This window comes from Mauremys reevesii, linkage group 5 (assembly GCF_016161935.1).
Source record: "Mauremys reevesii isolate NIE-2019 linkage group 5, ASM1616193v1, whole genome shotgun sequence".
Lineage (NCBI taxonomy): Eukaryota > Metazoa > Chordata > Testudines > Geoemydidae > Mauremys > Mauremys reevesii.
In genome coordinates, this window is record NC_052627.1 from 37,274,350 (window position 1) to 37,302,044 (window position 27,695).

Below are 27,695 nucleotides of genomic sequence, written 5' to 3' on the forward strand. Positions count from 1 at the left end.
ACCTTTTTTTAAAACACAGGTGTTGATTATTATTTTTTTTGAGCCAACCCACCTCTGCTCTGGAAGGGGTGTGCATTAGTTTTTTATTTCATTGCCCGTTTCTCAGTGGCAAGTTCCCTACCTGATACCAGGAATATGCCCGATCTGATGGGTCAATGAGAATGGTGATGATCTTGGCCTTGGGGACCAGGGAAGCTGCTCGTCTGGGTGCCTCCCCTGAATGGAAGTAGTTGGCACTTTTCTCAAACAGAAAGTCAGTGGTGACATTCAAAGGGGTAGGGAAGAAATCCATGTACCTGGGGAGAAGGAGACAATGATTTGAATTAAGAAAATAATAAACTGTCTTATGCATATATTCTGCATTTCATAGCACGTGGAAATGTTAATCTTCCAACGTAATTCACAAATGGAAGAAATCAAAACTCACCTGGGAAAAAGATTCATTCTAAAGTTGTAACAGTAACAAACACTGGCTGAGGGGTCAATGATGTGAACAGCTAAACACTGTGACTGTATTGGCAATGATTTCCACTAGTGATAAGGAAAGTACTAATTGTACTTATAATGAATATTCAGCAGATAACTGGAAATACTTTTTCCTAAGAGAGCATTTTTAACAATAAAAGTGTTGATGGAGATTCACATCTAAGCACTCCTCATTTGAAGTTAAAGTGTGCACAGATTAAAGATGTGAAGTGAGATTCTAGACTGTGCTTCTAGTAGGTGTTCCATGGCACCTGCCGCCCAGTGGGAGGGGAGGGTAATGTGGCTTTCAGCCACCTTTGCATCCTCCCAGTTCTGTATTGCTCTGAGGAATGGAGTGGTCCCTGGCATAAATTAGAGAGTCTCCGGGGGCGGGAGGGGGGTGCAGTTGGCGGAGGCTACTTGCGTTATAGCTATGGCAGCAGCGCTACCTGGAATCCAACCAGTGCTACATGCTTCAGTCCCAGAATGCTCCCTATGCCAGCCTGCATGTCTTCCTCAGTTGCCATTCTGGATAAATTCTATCCTGGCTGCATCTGTGCCTTTTAAAGCCCCTAGCCCTACTGCACTCCCTTTACCTGGTGTAAACAGGCCAAAGTAGGGATTATAAACTCATCGCAGACATAAAAATTCTGTAGATGGAAAAACGTGGAATAAATTGTGACATGTTTGGTTTTGCACTTCTAATCTAATTTGCCGATTGTGGGCCAGTCAATGGAGCTGCACTGACTAACATCAGCCGAAGCGCGGGTCCTTTGTATTGTGCAGAGCAAGATGGATGTTTTAGTAACAAAGTCAATATAGAATTATCCTCTGCTGCTTCTTCCTGCAATGTCACTATAGGTTCGTTATGCCATATATTATTTGAATGCTTCCATGGATATAGGCCATGCATCCAGATGTATATTGGGATTAACAAAATAAATCTGCAACCTCCCTCATCTTTTGTTATGATACAATCTCTACATGTTTCAGATATAAACAAAAACTACAAAAATAGACATGTATCTTACAATGAAATTCAGCTAATAAAATGCATCTGAATTCTGGTAATATCAACAGCAATATGAAACATGCTCCATTATGTAGTATGAAAAAATGCACAATGAAGCGTTTCCATCTCCTGGGTTTTCACAACATTTTTAACCTAATAATTCAATATTTCTCTTAAACTAAGTGTAGCCATTGTGATAATGCTGTTTTCAGGGATTTTTTAAAATATGTTGTGTAGTCTGTTTCTATTCTTCATTGCAATGTATTACAGTTTTGTATGATTTAAACAATGCAAGAAGATTGGTCTTTTAATATTCATATATTTGGCAATGTTCTTCCTATATATTAGCTTTGCTATAAGTATGAGGACAGCTAGCAACTTTTGGTACATGAATCATTACAAAATAATTTATTTAAAGATTAAAAATCCATGTTAAAGAGTTTGAGAGGAATGACAATCTAAAGTTCCTTATTAATGGCTCAATTCTGCCACGCTTTGTTATACTGAATAGTAATTTACTCCACAAGCAGTCTCAAGGCTAGATTATGCTACATTTACTCATGTACATTAAGACCCTATTTTACAAGTAGTTCAGTCTGAGAAAGGGTGGCACAATCTGGCCTTTTAAAATGAGTATGATCATGATGAAATTGCAGAGTAAGGTATAACTCAGTGTGGGGAGAAGGCATCAGAATTGGGCTCTCTATTGTATTAGTTTACTAGAAACTATAACAGTTATTGTAACATCTAAATAAAATTAAGGGCAACACTTGATTAAGTGTCCCATCATTATGAATTAGTTTCTAATTCACTCTGATATTGCCAAGCATAACAAATTCATCTGGTAATTATGTGGTTGTCACATATACTTCTATAATTGTTCCATTGTGATTTAGCATGCGTTAATAATGGACATTTATTTTTGTTAGTTTTCTTACCAGTCAATTCCCTTGTGATAGTTGTTTCCGTTGAAGAACTGAACTTCTTCAAACGTTTTTGGACTAGGGAGATTACTGATGATAGAAGGATGCATAAGGAGAAATAAATAAAGTGCTGTTGTTCCTAAAAGGAGAAAAAAACCAAGACACAGGATTATTTGACATAGTTAGAAAGGGTAAGATACATCTAAAGTGTTTAAATTGAAGCAAGTATTTCTGAACAACTATGCACAAATGAAGAGGAACATTTTAAAAGGGTTTTTTTTATAAGATAAATTCTCATTAATGAAAGGATGTCTTAGCATGCTGGAGTTTTAAATATGAACAGCTAATACATGCAAGTTTATTTGTTCTGTGGTCATTAACTCTTTCATTCTCAAGAATCCTAATTCTGCTCTGATGCAGGCATGAGGTTTCTCTTCCCATCAGAGGAAGCCACGTTTGTACATACAATGGCAGAAATTGGCCCTAAATTTTGTAACATGTTTCATGTTAAAACAAAGCATGTTTTCTACAGCTTTTCATAAATAATTGTTGTAGGACTGTTTTCATTTCTTTCAGTCTTTGTCAATATCTGTTATCTCCTCTGGATTGCTAGATGTTACATAACATTATCACTTAGGCAGAGGGTAATTCCCACCAAACTAGACTAAGGGCAAGTCTACACTACAAAATTAAGAAGTCCTAAATTACATTGATGTACAACCACTGTAGTAATTAAGTCATTTTTGCACATCCACACTATGCTCTTTGTGTCGGCAGTGTTCATCCTCACCAGGAGCACTTGCACCAATTTAACTATTCTGGGACAGCTTCTGAAAGGCAGCAACAATCAATGTAAGCAACACAGTGTCTACACTGACACTGCTTAACTATATTGACCTAAACACAGCGCCTCTTGAGGAGGTGGAGATATTAAGTTGGCATAGTGAGCAAATTACATTGGTTAGAGATACATTTTAATGTAGATGCTTACAGAGTTAGCCCAGACCTAAATGTCATAAGTATCTGGGATGTCCTCTTTGTAGGAATCACTAAGAAAGACAGTTTCATGCTAGCTATTTTGCCACTGGAAATGAAAAGTGTGGTGTCACATGAGCTTGCAGCAGAATTTCTTTTTAAACTTTCTATTAATTAATTATACACTATTTAAAACAGTTCTCTTTTTAAAGATTTTTTCACATCTTACCTCCAGGTTGAGATTTATGGTGACTTGGTTGAGAAATGTATATATTTTTTGTTTTTTTTTTAAAAAGAGAACAGGAATTTAAAGGTATATTCTCGAGGGAATGCCTAATGCTGAGATCAACAGCAATTAGTTTATCAATGACTATCACTGACTCATCCTGGTCTGTTTACATTGTCAGTGGCACGTAGGGTATGTATCAAAGCAGCAGTGAAAAACAGGCCACATCCATGTTGTGCTGTGTAGCTACATGTAGCAGTGAATGCTCTGGCCAGGGGGTGGCAGCAGGACACTACACTGTTAAAAATAGCAGTGTAGACGAGTGTATGTAGACAGCTGTGTAGGGTACATACCCTAAGGTTCTGCATGTCTTCACTCATCTAAGCAGTGCCTCACTGTCTACACTACTATTTATACTCATACTCTGGGGAGGTGCAGTGTCTGTACTCTACACACACATAGTAGACATAGTGTATGCAACCTTGGGAAACTTATCTTTGCCTGGGCTTCCATCTTCTGTAAGATGGTGATAATATTAACTATCCCACAGATGTGTTTGTTGGGTTTAAAGTTTATAAAGCACTTTGACATTCCCAAGTGAAAGGGACTATATAGGTGATAAATACTCTTATTAGGATTGCAAACATTGTGAAGATATTTGGTCAGAGCTCTTAATAGTTACCTTATCTTTGTGTCTCACAGCATAACAGCATGTGTGTTTGTTATGAATGTTTGTTCTACTTTCTGACTACTTCCATATTACAAGTCTGCTAAATGCAGAACACATTGACACAAAACTTAAATCAGTTTCTGTGGAAAAATGATTACATGAGATCTATATAAATACCTAGCTGTTGTATAGTGCTATTCATCTTTAGATCTCAAAACACTTTACAAAGGAGGTAGGTATCAACTGTAGAAAATATAAAATAATTTAATTTATGAAAACATCATGAGTGAAATGCTTTAACTCTGATTATCCTTCAACTCCTGAGAAAGTAATCAGGACAAAATTATTCCTTACATTGGTGTATACTGAGTTCTGGTAATTGGCCATATTTGGTTTTTAGTTTTTCTAACTGCATTGTTTTTATTATGGTGGAATGAAATGCTGCACCTTCTCTATGAATTAAATTCTCTTCTGTACAGAATGCCAGTAGAAAAGCTGAGTGCTACAGAAATCCCATTTTAAAATAGGGTACGTCTTGTGCTGACCCTATGCAGGGGGGCGAATTTGCCTCTGTATTCTGAAAATTGCATTGGAATAAAGCATGGGAACAGTATCTGAAACATAGCCTAGTATTTTGATGTGCAGCCTCCCTTGTAATGAGGCTAACTGCTCCCACCCAAAAGTTATCACCAACATAGTCAATCCCATAATTACTAGGGAAAAAGTATTCCTTTAGTTTAATAGGAAGGAGTATATCTGCAAAGTGTTTCTATTTTGACCTCATGAGCCTTTCCAGTTCAAAGAAAGGTATTATTAAAACTATCCAAGCCCCTTGAGTCTGCAAAATCAACTTGAATTCCCATGAGAATAGGCATTTTTGTGAGATATAACAATACATCTGGTAGGAGTACTATGACAACAACCTGGGCTTGGTTCTAAAAGTGGCTGATGGTTCGGAAAGAGAGTTTCTATTTTATCCAAGCCACTTTCTCCCCATAAGCAATGGAAGAGTTAAAAGCAGCAATCGGTTTCTATTCAGAATGCATTACCTCTATACATTTGAATGTACTCTATCATGCATTATTCCAAAATAAATATGTACAACACCAAAAAGTGGGCTACAATATGCTTAGACTCACACCCTCTATTCTAGTCATTGCAATTCACCTGTTTTCTGAGGTCCAATCACAAGAAATTTTGGAAGATGGTAACAAGTTTTATCTCTGGACCAGATATCCCTATGCCGTTTATCATCACATGGATTCTGAGGGGGAAAAAAGACAATTATTTCTGCCTCACTGGAAGAAATTTCAAATGCCCTGATGCAGTAGGGATTCACACACATACTTAATTTTATGCACTGGGGTGAAAACCTAGCATGGTTGAAGTCAGTGGCAACACTTTTCAAATTTCACCCCAGTAATTCAGTCCTGCAAGGAACTAAGCACTCTGGCCCCAACCGATGAATCAATTAAGAATGCTAGGCACATGCTTGAGCGTTCTGGCACATTGGGATCAAAGTGTTCCATATGTTGCGGGATCCAGACCTAGAGTAATCCCAATTAAATCAGTAAAGTTGAGCAATTGTGTACATTTTGCAGGATCAGTGTCAAAATGAAAATCGTGTGAGGCTATAACATTTTCTTCTTTCTCCCTATGTATTACGTGCATGGGACTTCTATGTTTATAGATTCATCAATTTTTAAGCCCAGAAAATATCTCCTCCATAACAGGCCAGAAAATTTTACCAAATGGTTCCTGCATCAAGCCCATAACTTCTGGCTGAGCTAGAATATCACTTCAGGTGTCCAGCTTCTCTTAGAATCAAGGCCTCAAAATAAGCATAGTGTTGTTACAATGGTGTCTGAAATACAGAATGCAATAAGGGAACTCAGAATACTCATTTACATTAGGGTGTAAATGTGATTGGCACTTCGTAAATGGATAGACAGATGGACTGATATAGATAGATAAATGTAATTTCTCCCCTCTCCATTGTAAATAAGCATTTGAAAACTAAGACGGGAGGTTATTTTGCTGACATGATACAAATGTTCACAGTAAGTAAAGAAAGAAGTGAATTTCAGTATTTCTGCTGGAAATGCTTACATACTCATACAGTCAGGAATAGGCACACCATGAGAATTACCTGACCAATCACAACTACACGCAGCTCAAATTAGAAGATTCACTATTAATCCATAAAATAACAGGGCCAACTCATTAGCTGGTATAAATCAGTGTAGCTCAGCTAAAATAAATTCATTTACACCTGATACAAGGTATGTCCCCAGATTTTAAGTTTATTACAGCCGGTTCGCATTTTTCAAACACAAAAGTTTTGAAATAGAAAATTGAGGGAGAATACTCATTCATTCTTAAGTTTGTTATTTTTAAAGTCTTAATCCAGAAAGTCTTTTTTGCTTTTACTCCCTGCCCACCCCACAGCCCATTTTCATTTTTCCATTTTTTAAAAAATTGAATAAATTTCTCATTTTTCAAAAAAATCTAAAAAGATTAGCCTAATACATTTGAAGTGAAATCTGCTTGCAGATATCCATGCGTATAAAATAAAGCGAAATTAATTGATCAAGTTGTTTGCTCTTCTAGTGACTGAAAGTCATCACGATACAATTCTGTATGGTGCAGTTTACAACATGAGTCGATGGTTATAATTCAGTTCCTAGGGGACTGATATCCACAACATAATTAAAAGTCTTGTTGACAATCTCTTCTCTGAGGCATAGAGCCTGTACTACCTTCTCATCCCTATAGGAAATTTCTCTAAGTCAAGGCTGATGTACAGCAGTCTGGAGAAGCTGGCACAAATCCTTCTTGTGCTCTATCTGTAGAGGACACTATTCTTTAGTTCTGCCAGTCTGATACGGTTCACAATCACTATAGCACTGATCAAGCAAATGAGTCAATGAGACTATTCATGTGCCTAAAATTAAAGCACTTGCCTAAGGGCCTTGCATGATTGAGGCCTAAGTTCGTTTTAGATTTAAAAGGAATAAAAATTAAGTATTAATAACCAAATTTCCATTTATGGTTAAAATTACCCATTACTATTATGCCTTCTAGCTATTCATGTTACTTATTAGGTGACAAAGGAGTTTCAAATATATAGTAGTTAGTGACAATTTAAATTTACATAATAAGCCAAAAGACAGGGGGAAAAAAGAGAAATTTAGGATATTATTCAACACTAACTTTCTACTACATGTTAATGCAAAATAAAAATGTGTGAATAGAAAACCTGAAGAAAAAAGTAAGAGTTGATTATTCTTTCAAGAAGTTATTACACTGATGTTGCCTTTGCATAAGCTGGTAATGGAAGACCTGATTTGTTAATGTATTAAGTTAACCAAATATAATGGGACAAATTTTTAGCTGGTGCAAATCAGTATAGCTCTATCAATGGAAGCTAGGCCAATATATACATTAGCTGGAGATCTTGCCAAAACTAGTTAAAAACAAATTCTGCTCTCTTATACCACTGCAAATCTGGAATAAGTGCACATGTTTCCTTTGAGTTATTCTGGATTTACACTTGTGTAACTGAGCGTATGTTTTGGCATATCATGTGTTGAATCAGAGAGGAACCATGAATATGTGATAATTATCTGACAATTGCAATCCTGGCCTTATGGGTAGCATTGGCGTTTATTTCAAATGGAGGTGGGAACTAGTCATTATTGAGTTGGGGTAAGACACTTCTTTATTTTCAAAGTAACTGTTTATGCTAATCACTATCTCCCATAGAGGATTTTTTCCTTGCTGTTTAAAGAAGGGGATATTGTATTCTGGAATCCTTACTATAGCTGCAGTGAGTTAATGCTAGTGATTCCATATTAATGGGCACAATGAATCTGCATTGTGGTAGATCTCACTCATCTGTTTTCATCCTAATGATTGGTCATCGAGATAAGTTAATACAATGTGATGCATCAAGAAAACAAGAGGGAAGAGGGATGGGAAGCCCAGATAAATAGCAACCAGCTGCTCTTAAAATGGCTGGTATTTGACTGAGTTTAAGCAAGTGCCCTGCTTTATCTATGCAGACCACACAACAGCTAACAAATATGCAAATATATTCTCAGTCAAAGCTGTTGTCTTTGAAGAAAATAAAATGAATCCAAAAAGGCATTTAAAACAAAATAAAATATCTTCATTTTTAATGTGTCTGTTTGCAAAAGATTTTAGAAGTGCATTGTAATTGAAGAATTATGAGTGGGACTATTGACAGGTATGTTGTATTACCTGCCAGAGAGGGTCCTTTTGCTCAGGAAAGAGTTCAAAGTACTTGTGAGCCAGCTGAACTGGAGGCAGGGTCTGTAGTTTTAGGTTAGTCCAGCTCTTAACAAAGTTGGCCAGATTCAAAAAGGTATATAACCCCAGGCGGTCATTCCCGTAGTTGGACAAATGGGTCATGAAGATGCTGATCTGAAAGGTAAACAAAAGTGTTTTATAAATCAACAGCAGGACTTCAATAGATGGCAGTAGCTGTACTTGGAAGATTGAGCCTTGCATTTTCCTGTAATAATTTTTTTAAAAAAATCTAAACTAGCTGTACAATTAATTTGCACATTCACACTGTAACTGGGAGGCATGCCTGTTTGAAAGTTTTACAGCCTCAACTTTGTCTGCATCTGCAGTATCCCTTTAGAGTTCCCCAGTCCCACTCAAAGGATTTGTTCCTTCATCAGCTTCCCCATGAACTGACATTAAAATGCTACATGTAGACATTTACCCCTCTCTTGTTTTTAAGTTTAGAAACAAACCAAACAGTCCTGTACCCCATTTTTTCTGTTGATTTTAGTCCGACCTCTCTCAAACAGTATGCCTAGAAGAAGTTGATTTTCTCTGACCTTCCTCAATTGTCTTGTCTGCTATAATATTCATAGGTTCCTAGTACTTCCACAATTCATTGCACTCATATTTTTCACCCCAAGAAACTATGAAGCAAATTTACATCTTGTGAAGGTGCTGATAGCTTGAGCCAGGTCTGATACATTCAAATGCAGTGTAGGTTTCCTCACATAGCACTTGAACCTCCCCTCCTCTCCTCTCCTGAATTTTGTCTTTGTGAGAAGTTCCAGAAAAATCTTAAAGAAGACTGGGATCATTTATCTCATAGAGACCATACATTGTGGGCTACAGGAATAACCAATTCCTCACCAGTGCAGATTAACCCATTTCCAATATGGCCACTTCAAAAGGGAAAGTTCAATCTACATGCTCATTCCATCTCTGCAGTTTAAACTGCCAACAGTGGTGCTGACTAGAGCTAATTGTAATGGTGCTTTTTGCAGGGGCGGCTCTAGACATTTCGCCGCCCCAAGCGGCTCCACCGAAGCGGCGCGGGACCAGCGGACCCTCCGCAGGCACGCCTGCGGGAGGTCCACCGGAGCCGCCTGCCGCCCTCCCGGCACCCCTGACTTTTTGTATAAAACTTTCACCAACATACAGTCATGAGCCTGTATCAACTCTCAATCACTACAAAACTGGATACAGATTGGATTCAAACTGGTGGCTGAGAAAGGAAGGCTCCATTGCCTTACCACAGTGCATCTTTTCCTCCTTCTCGCCTTCCTTACTTGATTTAAGAATTTTTACAATTCCAGTCCTGGTATTCTTTTACAGATTGAAAAGTTGCTGTGATGGTTTTGTGATGCCATAAAATTCATTTTCCCTTGTCCCACGTTTGCTGACATCACAAGACATTTTTGTTTTTTTGAATTTGTTAATCTCTATTTTTGCTTTAAAAAACAAACAAAACTTCAGTTTTCAGAGAAGACTTGAAAGACTGCATACAAGTGTTCTTGACCTCAAATGCAGATGTTTTTGTTTAAATTTGCATAATAGCAGGCTGGAAATTTTAGATTCCAGACATAATTTTTCCTTGAAGGTAATATGACTCCTGTCTTTTTAATAGTCTTATTTTGTTTCTCCTTTACATGATCACTGCTTTGCAGATCACCATCTCAGGCTCGGTGATGAAGGAATTGGTATGAACAATGTGACAAACATAGTTCATAACACTACATATAAAAATATCCAATTAAATTTCACCTATGGAGAGGCATTAGTCTCTCTCTAACTGTTCATTATTTAGCTCTATGGGGAAGTTATCTATTCTGGATTTGCTACTCACCTACTTATAGTGATTGGATTAGACTTTAATAGTAAGTACATTGTCAATAGAAATTAATTATACAGCTATCAAGAAATATAGTGGTAACTGATCTCCATATGTTTATGTATATTTCCAGTGGAATTGCTCTGAGGTTAACAGGAAGCAAAATGCATCTGATCTCAATAAGCAAAAAATAGCCAATCTCATCCCTGCAATTAAGAAATAGGTCATGCATGTTGTGGTAATTATACTATGTGTTGGATGGTGTTATTATGAGGCAGAAGGTTGGAGACAGAATAATTTTTAAACTTCCAGGAATTGTATTGCCTGGAGATCAGTATTTTACTCTAACTTCTTAATGTTATGTCAGAATGGAAATAAAAAATAAAGAACACAGTCAGACTTGTGCATTTCCTGGTCATTATTGACAAGGATATGACAGCCTTAGCCAGTGAGACATTTACCGTTATCACAGTCTTGTGCATCACACAGCCAGGGCTGGCTCCAGACCCCAGCGCGACAAGCACGCGCGTGGGGCGGCAGTTGTCGTCAGGGGCAGCAGATTGGGCCGGCGGACCTGCCGCAGTCATGCCTGCGGGAGGTCCACCGGAGCCCCGGGACGACCGGACCTCCCGCAGCCATGACCGCGGGACCTCCCGCAGCCATGACTGCGGCAGCTCAACCAGAGCTGCCGGACCAGCCAACCGTCCGCAGCTGCGGGAGGTCCAGCCGAGCCGCGCGACTAGCGGACCCTCACCAGTCAAGCCAGCAGGAGGTCCGCTGCTCCCGGGGCTCCGGGGCGTCTCCCACGCATGACTGCTTGGGGCGGCCGAATATGTAGAGCCGGCCCTGCACACAGCTGTGAATTTATCATCACAATTGTCTCTTTCAGATCACAGATCCATTTAAAGACAGTGACTCCAGCATCCCCTAGAAGTGTGCATTGCAATATGAGGCTCCAAAACAGTAGCAGGCAGGTTTCTGGGGGGATGTCTACCCTTCATTGAAGTGCCTGTTAAATGGTGCAATAAACTATATACTGCTAAAGAGGGCTATAGATTCATACCTAAGACTGAGTGAGAACCTGCATACAAAGATGAGTTGGTGAATAATGAACTGATAAGGGATGGTTGAGCACATTAAAGATCAGATTCCCTAGAATGTTGACGTGTGTGTGTGTGTGTGTGTGTGTGTGTGTGTCCCCAATGAAAGAGTGTTTGTATCTGTAAGAATGGGGGCACAGGTTTACTCTGTTGTCATTAGACACTATGTCTTTGCTACTAACCTATATGGGCAAGTTGCAAGAGCCTTCTGGCCCTCATCCAGCAAAGAAAGTGAGTGAGACTATCTGCTTGCTTAAAGTTAAGCACATGCTTAAGTGCATTGCTACAGCAAGGTCAAAGTGCTCAGGCTTGAGCCCTAACAGAGAAGTGGTACTGAGAAAGGCTGCACTAACACACTGCACCATGCCTTTCTACCTCTCAAGATAACCATAGCATAGAAGCAGTGCATTTTCCATTTCCACCTTTGCAGACCTGCTCATGACCCGCTTCTTTAAGAGCAGGCTCACATTGTTTAAAAACCATGTCCATTAGTTTTTTAAATTATTTATAAGGCTTTGAGTACTTTTATGAGGTGAAGATGGATGGAATTTAAGAAAATGTCTCTCAGGGCTTATCTCCAGTGCATTTGCACTGTACCCACTTTATTCCACAAAAGATCATTCATTCTTCATTTTTATTCTGTCTGAGCCTCCTCTGAGCAAAGACTGGGAACCATACAAGAATTTTTAAATCAATTGGACTATGCTTAAACTGCCAATTTCAATGTTTATGCACCTTATAATTTAGCGTCATTTGACATAACTAGAGTGTGCATTAATATATCCAATGCTCAACAATATACACATGTAACAACCCTGATATTCTGGGCCATTTAAGGCAACATGTGTTTCCTTCTCTGTACACAAGTACACATCTCATAGTAGTGTCAGTAACTCCACCACTGTGTGGCTCAGTTTACATAATGAAGCACAGGTTAGACTATACTAGTTAATAATAAGTGATGGCCAATATTCTGGCAAGAATAAGGATAGTGGACAATTTTAGAAGAATCTTTTGTTGTGTACTAACTTTTTTTTTTTTAAAGAAAAGACTTTTTGTTCTTGAATTCATCCCAGAAAAAGATGTGACAAGTGCTTCCTATGAACTATCTAAAAATGATAACATGAAAACATGTATAGGAAATATTAGAGAATATAATTTCCTCTATGAAGCGTCTCTTGTTTCTGATGAGTGCCAGAGATCGTTTGCCAGTGGCATTTAATATCAAATAAAATGCATGCAAGTAAATTCTTTCTTTCTCTCCCCTCCATCTAGTGAAAATTTTTCTTGTGGAAATGTATGCGCAGGCAGGGGCAGCTCCAGGCACCAGCGCAGCAAGCGCGTGCCTGGGGTGGCAAGCCGTGGGGGGCGGGCTGCTGGTTGCTGTGAGGGTGGCCGTCAGGCAGCCTTCGGTGGCATTTCTGCAGGAGGTCCGCCGGTCCCGCGGTTTCGGCGGCAATTCGGCGGCGGGTACGATGAAGGCGCGGGACCGGCAGATCACCCGCAGAACTGCTGCCGAATCTGCGTGATTGGCGGACCTCCCGCAGAAATGCCACCGAAGCCTGCCTGACTGCCGTGCTTGGGGCAGCAGAAAACATAGTCGCCCCTGTGCACAGGAGACCTTTCCAAGATTTAGCGCATGTTAACTTAACAATTTACTTAGACCTAGCCCAAACCAAAATCCCAGATATGAATATCCCTGATCTTCGGGAACTTGAGAAAGTTCAGATCCATGTCAGCTCAGGCCCATTTTACTATTCAACTAGCTCTCTTCTTCTCCTCTTTGAAAGTGAAAAAGAATGTTTTAGAATCATTAGTTGCTGCTTCTTTCAAAAGTAAAGGATAATAAACTAGGACAAAATCACCCCTTCCTGAGCAGGGCCGGTGCTTCCATTTAGGTGACCGCCTAGGGTGCCAGGATTTGGGGGGGCAGCAATTCAGCGGCGGGGGGGTCCTTCCGCGCTCTGGGTCTTCGGCAGCAATTCTGTGGCAGGTCCTTCACTTGCTCCGGGACCCGCCGCTGAAGTGCCCCGAAGACCGGGAGCGCGGAAGGACCCCCTGTGCAGAATTGCCGCCAACGACTGGGAGCTCGGAAGGACCCCCACCTAGGGCGCCAAAAACCCTGGCGCTGTTCCTGTTCCTGAGTGTGGCATGGATAGCCATCTTATTTACATTACTTCTATATCAATGAGAATAAAATGCTCCCTAAAATGACTGAGTTGGCATGATGCTCTTAACTTCTGTACCTGGAAAGATAATGGAGCAAATAATTAAGCAATCAATTTGCAAACATCTAGAAGATAAGAAGTTGATAAGTAACAGTTAGTATGGATTGGTCAAAAACAAATCGTGTCAAACCAACCTGATAGCTTTCTTTGACAGGGTAACAATGTTTGTGGATAGTGGGGAAGTGGTAGAGGTAGTATATCTTGATTTTAGTTAGCTTTTGATACAGTCCCGCATGACCTTCTCACAAATAAACTAGGGAAATGCAACCTAGATGGAGCTACTATAAGGTAGGTGCAAAACTGGTTGGAAAAACCATTCACATTCATGCTGGAAGGGCATAATGAGTGGGGTCCCACAGGGATTGGTTCTCTGTCTGGTTCTGTTCAATATCTTCATCAATGATTTATATAATGGCATACAGAGTACACCTATAAAGTTTGCGGACGATACGAAGCTGGGAGAGGTTGCAACGGCTTTGGAGGATAGGACTAAAATTCAAAATGATCTGGACAAACTGGAGAAATGGTCTGAAGTAAATAGGATGACATTCAATAAGGACAAATGCAAAGTACTCCACTTAGGAAGGACCAATCAGTTGCACACATACAAAATGGGAAATGACTGCCTAGGAAAGAGTACTGCAGAAAGTGATCTGGGGGTCATAGTGGACCACAAGCTAAATATGAGTCAACAGTGTAACGCTGTTGCAAAAAAAAGCAAACATCATTCAAAGATGTACTAGCAGGAGTGTTACAAGGAAGACATGAGAAGTAATTCTTCTGCTCTACTCCACTTTGATTAGGCCTCAACTGGGGTGTTGTGTCCAGTTCTTGGCACCACATTTCAGGAAGGATATGGACAAATTGGAGAAAGTCCGGAGAAGAGCAACAAAAATGATTAAAGGTCTAGAAAACATGACCTTTGAGGGAAGATTGAAAAAATTGGGTTTGGTCTGGAAAAGAGAAGACTGAGAAGGGACATGATAACAGTTTTCAAGTATTTAAAAGGTTGTTACAAGGAGGAGGAAGAAAAATTGTTTTTTTTTAACCTCTGAGGATAGGACAAGAACCAATGGGCTTAAATTCCAGCAAGGGAGGTTTAGGTTGGACATTAGGAAAAACTTCCTAACTGTTGGAAGTAGGTTGGTTGGTTAAGCACTGGAATAAATTGCCTAGAGAAGTTGTGGAATCTCCATCATTGAAGATTTTTTAAGAGCAGATTAGACAAACACCTGTCAAGAATGCTCTAGATAATTTGTCCTATCATGAGTGCAGGAAGCTGGACTAGATGACCTCTTGAGGTCCCTTCCAGTTCTATGAGTCTATGATTCTATCCTGTGAAGTGCATCTCTGGATGAAAATGCTAGGGATGTGATGAACAATATTGTTGCATTGCATGTGATCAGCAGGAAATGACTCCTAGCATTCAGAAACTGCTTAAGGGAGAGTAGGACAAGATAGAGCTCAACAAGGCAGCATGTTTCCTTCTCTGTACATAAGTACACATCTCATAGTAGTGTCAATAACTCCACCACTGTGTGGTTTAGTTTACATAATGAAGCACAGGTTATAATAAACTGGTTAATAATAAGTGATGGCCAGCATTCTGGCAAGCATAAGGATAGTGGACATTTTTAGAAGAATCACAAAATGGGCACAACACAAACATAGCAAAAAAAAACCAAACCCTAATCACAAGACATCCCAGATTCCTACAGGAATCTGGTTCAGGTTCAGTGCCGAAATAGGCTTAAGATTAAACTGCAATGAACAATGTGTACTAAATGCATGCAGATGAACAGAAAACTACTGAATAAAACCCATTGCCAATGCTCTATGCTGAATAAAACCAACTGTGCATTTGCTTATTGTGAAGCTCATGCTATGCTGATGCTGTTTGCTGTGAGGGCAGTATCTGGAATGCATATGCTTTGCAAGAGAGCAGTGTTCATTCATACTGATGGGATATCTTATTAACCTTGACATTCAACAGCCAGCCAGCTCAGGCTGATAGTTAATTATGGAAGAAGAGGAGGACAGATCATTAAATGCTAGGTGTGTGTAGCTGTAAAGAATTCTCTTTTTACTTTCTTCTTCCCCCTTCCAAATCTCTCCTTCCCCTACTCCACCCTTCAACTTTCCCTCTCCTTCATCCCCACACAATACCCCTTTGGCAAGTTTCCTCACTAAGGCCATGTCTACACTCGCGAGCTTACAGTAGTACTGATACAGCCGTGGCGCTGTAAGATCACGTGTGTAGCCGCTCTATGCCAGCGGGAGAGAGTTCTCTCATCAACATAATAAAACAACCTCCACGAACGGCTGTAGCTATGTTGGCAGGAGTAGCTCTCCCACCAACACAGTGCTGCCCACACCGGCACTTCTGTTGCTGTAATTTATGTCACTCGGGGGTGTTGTTTCACACCTTTGAGTGACATAAGTTACATTACCACTTGTCGGTGTCAAGGCTGATTCCCCACTCTGGCACTGGGGGCCTGCAAGGGAAGAGCTGAGAAAGAAAACAAAGCAAATCAGATGTTGCCACCAGCTAATTAAACAACATGTACAAACCTCTTAGGACACAAAAATCCTAATCATGTTCTTAAAAAAGGGTAAATTTTATTAAAAAGAAAAAGAAAAAAATATATCTGGAACTTAGGCTATTGCTCAATTTTAAAAGAGCAGATATAATAACTAAGCATCAAGAATGGTTTTCTTGAGGTCCAGCTTAATGGTTACAAGCAAAACAAAAGCATTTGGGGGTTAGTACAGAGGAGTCCACAAGCCATAAAGAAATAAAAGAGATAAACCTAGTTGTGTCTTCCTAGATATTTCCTGATCTACTTACATAGCTGGAGTTTTAAATGAGTAGTTTCTAGGTATGATCTGATGATTTTTCATACATGGCACAAGCTCTTACAGCATAGTCCAGCCCTGTCCCTGCTCTCTGGGAGAACAACCACCACAGAGAGACAAAAGGGGAGTCTTGTTTCAATTTTAAAAAGTTCTAGCCTTCCCATTGGCTCTTTTGGCCAGGTGCCCATGCACTTCCTTTTACCTATGCATAGCAGTCAGACTTTTTAACCCTTTACAGGTAAAGCAAGTAGAGAACAGCTACCAAGAGGGATTTTATAGCTAACTGGCTGGCTGGGTGTCTATAAAAGGAAGCTACCCCTTCCTTCCCTTCATTTATCACACATGGCCTTACTCTATTTTCCCTATCCAGAATTCCCTTTTTCTACCCAAGCCATTCTGTCTCCTCCCTCATTTTATAGTAAGAATAATAATAACTAGCTCTTATGTATCACTCTTCATCTATACATCTCAAAGTGCTTTACAAAGGAGGTCAGTATCATTCTCCTCATTTTATAGATGGGGAAACTGAGGCACAGAGAGGGGAAGTGACTTGCACAAGGTCACTCTGAAATCTAGTAGCTGACCTGTGAATGCAACACAGTTCTCCCAAGTCCCACTCCACTGCTCATCCTCTAGACCAAAAGGAGATGAGGGTCCACTCTAACCCAGAGGGAGAAAAGTCAGGAGCTCCAGAGCTGTCAGAACTGCTGCCCACGTAACACAAAAAGACACGCATAGATAGTAGGGACCCACTCCTTTATGTCTGTGAGACTTCCCTTCCCACACCTGCTCTCAGTCCACTGAGAAATGAGCTGGCATGCACTCCTCAATCCACTGCAGTCCCTACCGTCTCTTCACCTACACCAAGGGAGAGGAGCTAAGGGCCCACAACATAGCAAACACTTTAATACTGTTTTATGTCAAATTATGTATATTTTAATTCTACGTTTTTCCTAGAAGATGTCCTCAGGTCTATAGTTTCTAATGAATAGGCATCCACTACACAGAACCAACACTACAACAGTCACAGATCTGACATGCGTAATTGCAGTCCCAGCAAAGAGGCCCAGGATTAAATAAACACAGAGGCTGAACCACCATCTCATATTGATATACTCCAGGTCATTGCTAATACACAATTACCACAATATCTAGGCATCCCCTATGGGTGGTCATTTCATACTTTAGCAACATTATAACACTGTTGCTGGAAAGTATGCACTGCCATTGCCTTCTGTGATGATAAACAGTCCCCAAGATTGTCAATTTATCTCCTTTTATGAACACTGAATCACTTAAAATAAATTTTAAATGGGGAAAAAAAGGCCAAGATTCAGTTCAAGGGCTGAGGCAGTTCTGATTTTGTTACTGGAATTGGTTTACTTATCTCTCTTGATGTTATACCGTATACTCTATGCTGACACTATGAATAGGTACAGGATAATAAAGCAATTTGACTATCATCTCTTTTCTAAAAAGACAAAAAGAGAATGATTTGAGAGTTCAGGCCACCTGTGCATTTAATATATCATTTTGGTTGGTAAATAACATTTTTTTCCATTGGGGTAAGGTGAGGTGGTGAAGAGTGGTGGTTTTATATTTTCTCTAACATTCAAAATTCAACATCCTGCATCTGGTTATGTACCAGATTCCCAGTAATAATATTTGGTTAGTGACTTATTAACAAATTAGAACTGTTTTGACTTGAGACAGCTGAGCATGTAAATACTGATCTTCCTGAAAAAAGAAGCTGGGCAGTGACTTAATCAAGACAGAACCACAAGGGCAGATGTTCTAACAAAGAACAGAAGGCTACTGCTATATTTCAAAGAACTATTGCTTAACAACCCCTTTTTCTTTCCTTTCAGTGTGGGCCCAATTAATTACAATGGCTAAATACCATAATTAATTTTGGTACAAACCTCTCAGAATTACTTCAGGCTGGCTGTAGACTAAGAAAGACATCACTACATCATTTTACACTTGGTTCACATTTTCAAGGTTCTCTCCTCAAGTCTGAGGTTTAGACGCATTTTGACAATGAAAGCCTATCTTCCAGAACATCAAAATATTAATCAATAAAAATATTCATTGACACACTTTACAATATAAGTAGCAATGGATGTTCATGTCAATCAAAAATTGACACTAAAAAGCTTTAAAAACATGTTTTACATTTTGCTACAGTTTAGAAGTGATACATTTTCTAATCTCAAAATTCAGGAAAATATTCATTAGGAAGTGCTGAATAGTGTTAAAGTGTTCATTTTAAAATAATTTTAACTCAGATTCATTAACAGATCTACTTATAGACTCCCATAAAATTTATTCTGTAGTCAGAGTTACTTATGAAAATTTGGGGAAAATGCACTCATTATTTATACAAACATAAGAATGGCCATAACAGATAAGGCTAATGGTCCTTCTAGCTCTTATGACAGTGGCCAGTGCCAGATACTTCAGAGGGAATGAACAGAACAGGATAATTCTCAAGTGATCCATCCCCTGCCATCCAGTCCCAGCTTCTGGTAGTCAGATGTTTAGGCACACCCGGAGCATGAGGTTGTATCTCTGACCAGCTTGGCTGATGAATGTATCTTCCATGAGTTTATCTAATTCTTTTTTTAACCTAGTTATACTTCTGGCCTTCACAACATCCTCTGGCAATGAGTTCCACTGGTTGACCGTGCATTATGTGAAGAAGTACTTCCTTCTATTTGTTTTAAACCTGCTGCCTATTAAGTTCATTGGAGGACCCCTGATTTTTGTGTTATGTGAAGGGCTAAATAACATTTCCCTAGTCACTTGTTCCATACCATTCATGATTTTATAGCAACTCCTTGGTTGTCTCTTTTCTAAAATGAACAGTCCCTGTCTTTTTAATCTCTCCTTGTATGGAAGCTGTTCTATACCCTTAATCATTTTTGTTGTCCTTCTCTGTACCTTTTCTAATTCTAATATATATATATTTGAGATGGGGTAACTGGAACTGCATGCAGTATTCAAAGTGTGGGCATAGTATTGCTTTATATAGTAGCATTATAATATTTTCTGTCTTATTATCTATCCCTTTCCTAATGGTTCCTAACATTCTGACAGCTTTTTTGACTGCCACTGCATATTGAGTGGATGTTTTCAGAGAACTATTCACAATGACCCCAAGATCTCTTTCTTGAGTGGCAACAGCTAATTAACATATTTTTATGTCTAGTTGGGATTATGTTTTCCAATGTGCATTGTTTTTCATCTGCCACTTTGTTGTCCAGTGAACCAGTTTAGTGAGATCTCTTGGTAATTCTTTACAATCAGCTTTGGACTTATTTTGAGTAATTTTGTTTCATCTGCAAACTTTGCCACCTCCATGTTTACCCTCTTTCCTAGATCATTTATGACTATGATGAATAGCACAGGACCCAGTAGAGATTCTTGGGGGACCCCACAATTTATCTCTTTCGATTGTGAAAACAGACCATTTTTTCCCATGCATAACAAAGGCATTTACTCCCTCCTTTAAATGCAAATGTCAATGCAATCTTAACTCCGGAGCTATCACAATGACTATAATCTTTTCTAATTAGAGTTTATAGATTTATACTTTGTTCATTTATTTTACTAGTTGTGTAGCTTGAATGTGAAAATAAGTTAAAGAAATGTAACACAGACCAGTAAGTGCACAATGGCATATTTTGTAAAATTAATTAAGTTTTAGTAATACAGGACTGCACTAACACTTTAAGTACTTGAAAGAGGCTGCCAATTTTTAGTGCTGATTAAGTGTAGTGTGTAATGATGAGTGTACAAGGAAGTTCTGCTGTGTTTAGTCTGCATTAACAACATGCTTTCTATAACCTTCAAGTAGTTTGAAATATATTACAATATAAAATAAGTGTTTTTGTAAAGTAGTTTGCTGGAAGTTATGTTAATCTCAGTCATGAACGTACAGTTGTCTTTGTATCTATTGATTTTTTTAAAAATAGTTTCGTATATAGCACTTTTCATCAGCATGTTTCAGAGTGCTTCACAATCTTTAATATATTTATCCTCTGTGAGGTAGGGAAGTAATATTCTTCCATTTTACAGTCACAGAACAAAGGCAAAGAATGGGATCCATGAAGCTACTTAGGCACCTAAACCCCAGTCTTTGGTGCCTAAAGATGCAGATAGGCACCTTACCTGCTTAGGCACTTTTGAAAAGTCCACTAGGTGCCTAATGCCCAGAAATATTTTAGTTCTCACTTCAAAGCATTTATCTCAAGAAGTTCTCCTGAATCAACAATTTGGAACAGTTTCTCAAGGGGTCTTCATCAGTGACAAGCGTTAAATCAGGCTTGGATGTTATTCTAAAGGATATGTGCTAGGAATTATTTTGGGGAAAGTTGCACGATCTATGTTCTATAATAGGTCAGACTAGGTGATCAGAATGGTCCCTTCTGTCCTTGTAATCTATGAAGTCTAAAAATAATGGGCCAGATCCTCAGTTGGGGCAAATCACTGTAGCTCTATAGAGGTCAGTTCAGTTATGCTGATTTGTACACTAGCTGAGGTTCTGGCCAAATAATGTTTCTGTCAGTGTTTTCCAAAAGCATGTGGTCCACATTCCACAGCTATCAATATCCCTGCTGCTCAGCCCAGCCTATACAAGAGAAACCAGCACAAAGCTTCTGGTTTATCTTACAATGGGACATCTGTTCAGACATTGGAATAAATTCCCAAATGATGGACTGGAAACTGATTTTTTAACGCTCCAGTACTGAAGTGATGACTGAACCAATACAGCCCATGCAGAAGGACAATTACATCCAACCAAGTATCTTAAAAATATTGCAATCAAGCATTGGTTCATAGCTTTACGATGCGTAATCATGTTGATATTTAAAAATGTACCTATAGGTTGATTTAGCACTTGCACACTGAAAAAATTACAAAACTTCATGTATCAGTAATGTGCTCCACCTCATTCCATTGTTATTCAATAATTTAACAAAAACAATCTCTCTCTTAATGCCCTGACTCTGGGCTCTGCCCATCTCCTTCTGAAAAATCCAAGAGCAAAGGTAGGCCTTGCAGCATGCCCTGAGGGTGAACATTATTGCTGTCAGAGAATTGGCTGTAGTAATTGTTCACTGCTTTTTCTTAACACATTTTTTTCTCCCTTGCCTCTGCATCTCTTAAATAAAATATAACTTTAATTTCCTTCTTTGTGTTATAAGGGATTTTAGGATATATTTTGCACAGATGACATGATACAAATAAAGTTGTATAGTAAAATATGTCCAGTAAGACTGTTCATATCATATAGTTGCAATAAAATCCCTTACAATTGAAATGTGGTAGCATATTTATGTCCACCATCCACTCTCCCTCTCACACAAATGTCCCAGGAAAATTAGTTTTGCTAATCTGTCTCTTCATTTTACTAGGAAAGCGTTCTAATCTTGTATCAACTGCAAACTGTCATAATTGGATGTAGCTGGCAGCAAGCTGCGTGTGTGTGTGCGCGCGCGCGCAGAAGTAGTGTAGCATCGTTAAGAAATGCAATATACTGTCAAGTGTCCATTTACCAATAGCTAGTAGCTCTGATAGTTTGGCCCAGAACATTTAGACCCCTTAATTGCACAAACAGCTGCACTAACACAAAAAGGAAGCTGAAACTGATATTTTGTGTTGACAAAGCACTAAATTTTAATAATGACAAATTGTTTCTCCAGAATTCAGCACTATTCGTATTCATGACCCTTCTGCTACTGAAGCAAAGAAATTTGTGGCTGAAAATAGTACCTTTACTTTTGCTCTATTCCCCTTCTGAAATTTTTTTTTTACCATACCTGACTCCATGAACAAATATTTTCTAAACACATGTTCTCTGAAGAAAGAGCCACAAAAGCAATATTTGGAAGGAACCATGCTTCTCCCTTGATTTAAGCAGCAAAAATTAGGCTGATTTATAACATATTTCCCATGACTATGTTTATTATAGAGGTGATATTACACCTGCAGTGCTTCCATTAATGTCAATGGAAACTGTACTTGAATCAAAAGTAGCATGTAGCCTTACGTTCCCACTTTGTCTTTATTTAGTTGATGTAATTAAATGAATTATTCGTATAAACTTAAAACTTCTACACAGTGCTTCTCTCCCAGTGAGACTAAAGATATTGTATTTATACCTATAAAACCACTTTTAAACACCAAGTAAATCATTATATACTGTATTTACCTGCCATGGCTGCTTGCAATTGTTTCTTTGGTTGTATATACATTTGATACTATCTTGCCATTACAGATGTCTATGATTCTAGATGTAGAAAGATAGTTAGAAACTTCTTCTCCGTAGTATTAATTGGCAGCCCTCACCTCCTAGCCTGTCTCCCCCGCATAAAGCACAGTAGTGTCAATGCTGGCATAGCACAGCAAAAATAACTTGTGACTCCGTTGACATTAGCAATCTCACTATATGGCTACAATAGGATGGTTTAAATAATGGAAACTTTAGGTCCAGTTAGTAGACAAAACCACACTTAATGTAAGTGCTTAACACTACAGCCACTAGGGAGCATATCTAAACCTCTTTGCATTCCTTTGACGTGCTTCCATTGACTTCAGTTATGCCATGAAGTCTTCAAAAGTCGAGAAGCAATGCAAACCTCCAGCAATGTGAGACTGGAAAGACAACTTCTTGCATGGGACCTCCTTTCTTTGGAAGTCATGATAAGAATTTGTTTGTCAACAGCTATATTTTCTCAATGGATTATAGAAAGCTAAAATATTCTCATCCTTGGAGTATCAACAAGTGGACTCTTACTGTGACTTGAGATCACAACATCACATCAGATGATTAGGCTTTACTTTTCTATAGGAGTTTACTGACCCACTAGCAGGAGTTTATTAAATTAATTTCCCACTCTACTCTATATTAAATATTAAATTTATATATTAAAAATTCTACTCTACATTAAATAATTTTCTTCACTCTACTCCAGTGGTACTACTGCGGGAAGGGTGGCCAGCACGTCCCTCAGCCCGTGCCGCTTCCTGCAGCCCCCATTGGCCTGGAGTGGCAAACTGTGGCTAGGGGGAGCTACGATCAACCAAACCTGCGGACATGGCAGGTAAATAAACCGGCCCAGCCCACCAGGGGCTTTCCCTGAACAAGCAGTGGCCCAAGTTTGAGAACCATTGCTCTACTCTATATTTTCCTTAATCTACTGTATATAAACTGCAGCTTGGAAGAGGCTCATTCACACATTACTTGTGTGCAGGGCACAATCAGTGCTGATTAGTATGACCTGAAGATGATGTCTGTTTGTGCAAACAATTCAGATGTAGTAGAATAAGCATACAATTTTTTTGTGTCATATCTACCCTTTAAAGAGGGCTCTATTTGTGTTGGCTCCACAGCTAATTCCTCATCCTCAATAAATTAAGCTTCTTTCTCTGTACTGTTTTAATTTGTCCTAAGTGACAGCTTTGCATACAGTGGGTAAAATCCTGGCTTTATTGAAATCAATGGTAAAACTCCCACAGACTTGTTGTTCGGATTTCACCCTTTTTGTTTATCTGTAAGATGAAGGGGAGAAGAAGGGGAAGGAAGATGAGTATAAAGAGAGATGTTTGAATAAAATGTGTCTGGAAAAATTTATATCTACAAGCTATTAAATGCTACAGACAAAATACTTAATTGTTTCTCCAAAAATCTTTGCTCCAAGTCAATATTTACCTTTTTTGTTGTTAAAAAATTTAACCGTGAATTTATCCACTGGCTTGGTTATAATCCTGTTACATTCTCTTCACTTGTGTGCAGTTTATATCAGAAGAAAGTTCCCAAGTTAATGTGGGAGTTTTCTTTCAAATTCTACAATCAAAATCCTGTGTCTATCAGTGTATAATTTTCTAGTATTGTCATTAACCTGTGAAGATGTTTAATATCTTGGTGACATTTTGAACTATATTAAATTCTTAAGTTATATCTAGTCCCTTAAGGCTTGAAAACCCTTGCCATGGGAGCATCACTTACTAATGGAAGTAGTCCTATTGCTGGTGGTAGCAGCACAGGTGTGAGAAAGGGATTGCTTTTACTTTGTACATATCTGCTTAGGAGTCTCAAGATGTGAAAAACATTGTAAGTTCAATAGAGCATGTAGTACTATATTTCTCCATTGTATTATTAGGAAATATGCATCAATGACTTTTTTAATCTGTTACTTTTGAAAATTCCGACCAATGATTTTAGAACTGCACACAAGTTGTTATTTGATAAGAATTTTTTAACTCTCTAACTCTTGTACCTCCTGTTTTCCTCCCTACTGAAGTTTCATCAAAAGTATTGTGAATAGAAGTTTCTTTTATTAAACATATATGGCTTCAAGTATCAGAGGGGTAGCCGTGTTAGTCTGGATCTGTAAAAGCGACAAAGAATCCTGTGGCACCTTATAGACTAACAGACGTTCTGCAGCATGAGCTTTCGTGGGTGAATACCCACTTCTTCACTTGCATCTGAAGAAGTGGGTATTCACCCACGAAAGCTCATGTTGCAGAACGTCTGTTAGTCTATAAGGTGCCACAGGATTCTTTGTTGCATATATGGCTTATGAGCCTTCCAAAGAAAAAAAGAAAAAGAAACCACCCCCTCCCCCAAAAAACCACACACTTCAGTCTTTTTTGCAAATTCAAAGTGTGGCTTTATCTTGATATACAGGTCACATGCTGCTTTTACTATCAATTTAAAATTATGCAAATTGCACCAGATGAAATAGTGTTTTGGGGGCTATTTTCTTGAGTCAGTTTTGTACACTAGCCATTTCAGACAATATTTTAGAGGTATCAAACAAACATCCTTGAAGTGTCTCCCGACCAATGGTTCTCAAACTACTTACCATTGTGAACCACATATGCAGCTCTCTAGGTGGGCTGAATCCACACTATATATCTATCTACACACACACACACACACAACCCTGTACATCTAAAAAAAAAATAAGGTTTAGTATTTGTTATATGACAGCAATATCATTCAAATCAATACAGTGCCTTTCATTTCAACACTGGCAAATGTCTACTAAGAGCATTTTAAATTCGCAAAATAAGTCAAAACATTAACATTAAATTAATTAATTTACTGTAAGGGTGGCATGGTGTATTGCCACCCTTATTTCTACGTTGCTGCTGGTGGTACGGCTGGGCTGAGAGCCCAGAGTGCGCCGCTGTGGAGCCTGCCTCCAAAGATGGGGAGCCTTGCTTAGTGCAGGATGTCCACCTCCCAAGCCAGGGACTGTCCCCAATGAACTGAGCTCTCCCCCCAGACTGCCCCCAAGGCCAGGGACTGCCCCCCCCCATCACCCATCCCCCTGGGACTGTCCCCCCAGCATCCAGACCCCACCCAGTTCTGGGCTGGGACACGTGCCTGCCCTGCAGAGACAGTGTGCCCTGACCAGGGCATAATGACTCCTCCCCCTGGGAGGGCTCCTCCAGCATCCAGTCAGCTACTCAGGGACTGCCCCCTACATATGCCTCCATGTACCCACTAGTCTCCTTCTTTGGGTGCAGCCATGCAGCCCACCCTGCTTGCAGTCCCCCACTGCAGTCCTAATACCAGGGCACCTGCTCCCGCTGGGGTCACTGGACCCATGATCCCATGGGATGGCAGGTGCTGAGCATCCTGGCCTCATGCTGATGCTGCTGGGCCAGATCCTGCCATGTCGGGAGGGGGCTGACACCACTGGGCCTGATCCAACACTGCCCCATTTTTGCACCCCTGTCTTAGTTATGGCACCTGTCTTAGTTATGGCACTGAGAATGTCACATGAGCTGCAGCTGTGTGCTAATTGGGCCACACGTTGAGAACCACGGCTCCAGACCCACCTAGGCCTTCTGGTTTCAAAGATGATCAAAGGAGTTCAAAACACAATATCTAACTAATCAGCAACTCACAGTGAAAGCGCATTCTTGCATTGCACACTCCCTGTTAACATCTAGCAAACTACAAGTTAATGAACTGGATTGCTAATCTCCTGGGCCAAAATCCACAGCTGGTATAAATCATCATAGCTTCAGGGACCTGGTCCCCTTTTGTGTTGTGTTGCGTTAACTTCTAATATCAGTTTATATCTCACTCCTTTCTACAATCAGTTCTGAAGTAATGTCTGTGATTTCAATGGGAGCACTCATGTGTTTGTGATTAGGTGGGGTAAAACATAAAGTTAAGAACAAAGAGGGAGAGGTTATGAGGAATATTTCCCAATCTTATTCTTGTGAGAAAAGTCTCTTTGTAGTGTTCACCTGTGAAATTCACATGACTGTATTTAGCACAATTCTATCCAATGGATCATAATTCTAAATTATATATTGCACAATTTTTTTGTGGATTAACATTTAGGTTTTGGTGCAGGTGCCATTGATGTGAGAGAATGACAACACTGCTATAGAACAATTTGATCCAAACTGCTATTTAAGTTTCTCAAAGTAGCTTTGTCAATGCACCACATCCCTGACCTGCAAGTCCCTTACTGTTCTAATCCAGGGCCCCTCTTGAGTAAAGACTGTCAATCATGGCAAATTTATGGTGGTTTTCTTATGTGGACTCCTATCTACTCCAAGCTATAGATGGAAATTGTTAAATTTTTTATCATGTGGGTAATATCTCACATTTGAGTCCATGACTCCCAAGGTGAAGGGAAAACAAACTCATGCCGCTTTGCTTCAAAAGTAGCAGATATTATTCAAAAATAATGATGGTAGATCAAATAAGAGTAATTAAAAATCTCTTATCTGAGCAGTGGAAAGGAAAAACAAAAAGCAGGGGATTTCTCTCTCCTTTTACTTCAAAAGACTGCAGAAATAGTCCTCTAATACTGTTACTATTTAGCAAACTAAATTGAAGCAGCATTTTATTGGCATCATTATTATTCTTATCTGAACTGGTTGGAAACGGAGAAATTGGCTGATTTTAGTAAAGTGGGCATATTTTCCCTTTATTCTAAGGCACAAACACCTATTTTCTTCTAATCTTTGGGCTAGATGAGTTAGAATAGCTAAAATTTTAAGTTATACATCTTCCCCCTACCTCCCACACATAACACAGCTTTCTTTGCTAGATACACTA

General features: G+C 39.3%; 1 protein-coding gene across 6 annotated transcripts in view; it reads right to left on the reverse strand.

Moving 5' to 3' along the window:
• The window catches only part of LOC120406425 (bifunctional heparan sulfate N-deacetylase/N-sulfotransferase 4), a 302,448-nt gene that overhangs the window by 22,557 nt on the left and 252,196 nt on the right, over positions 1-27,695 (reverse strand). For all 6 annotated transcript variants that reach the window (XM_039541294.1, XM_039541295.1, XM_039541292.1 and 3 more), the window contains 4 exons: positions 8,535-8,717; positions 5,439-5,535; positions 2,416-2,539; positions 122-296 (listed from right to left, as the gene is read on the reverse strand). In XM_039541294.1, the coding sequence (XP_039397228.1) occupies positions 122-296; positions 2,416-2,539; positions 5,439-5,535; positions 8,535-8,717 (579 nt within the window). The remainder of the gene's footprint in view (positions 1-121; positions 297-2,415; positions 2,540-5,438; positions 5,536-8,534; positions 8,718-27,695) is intronic.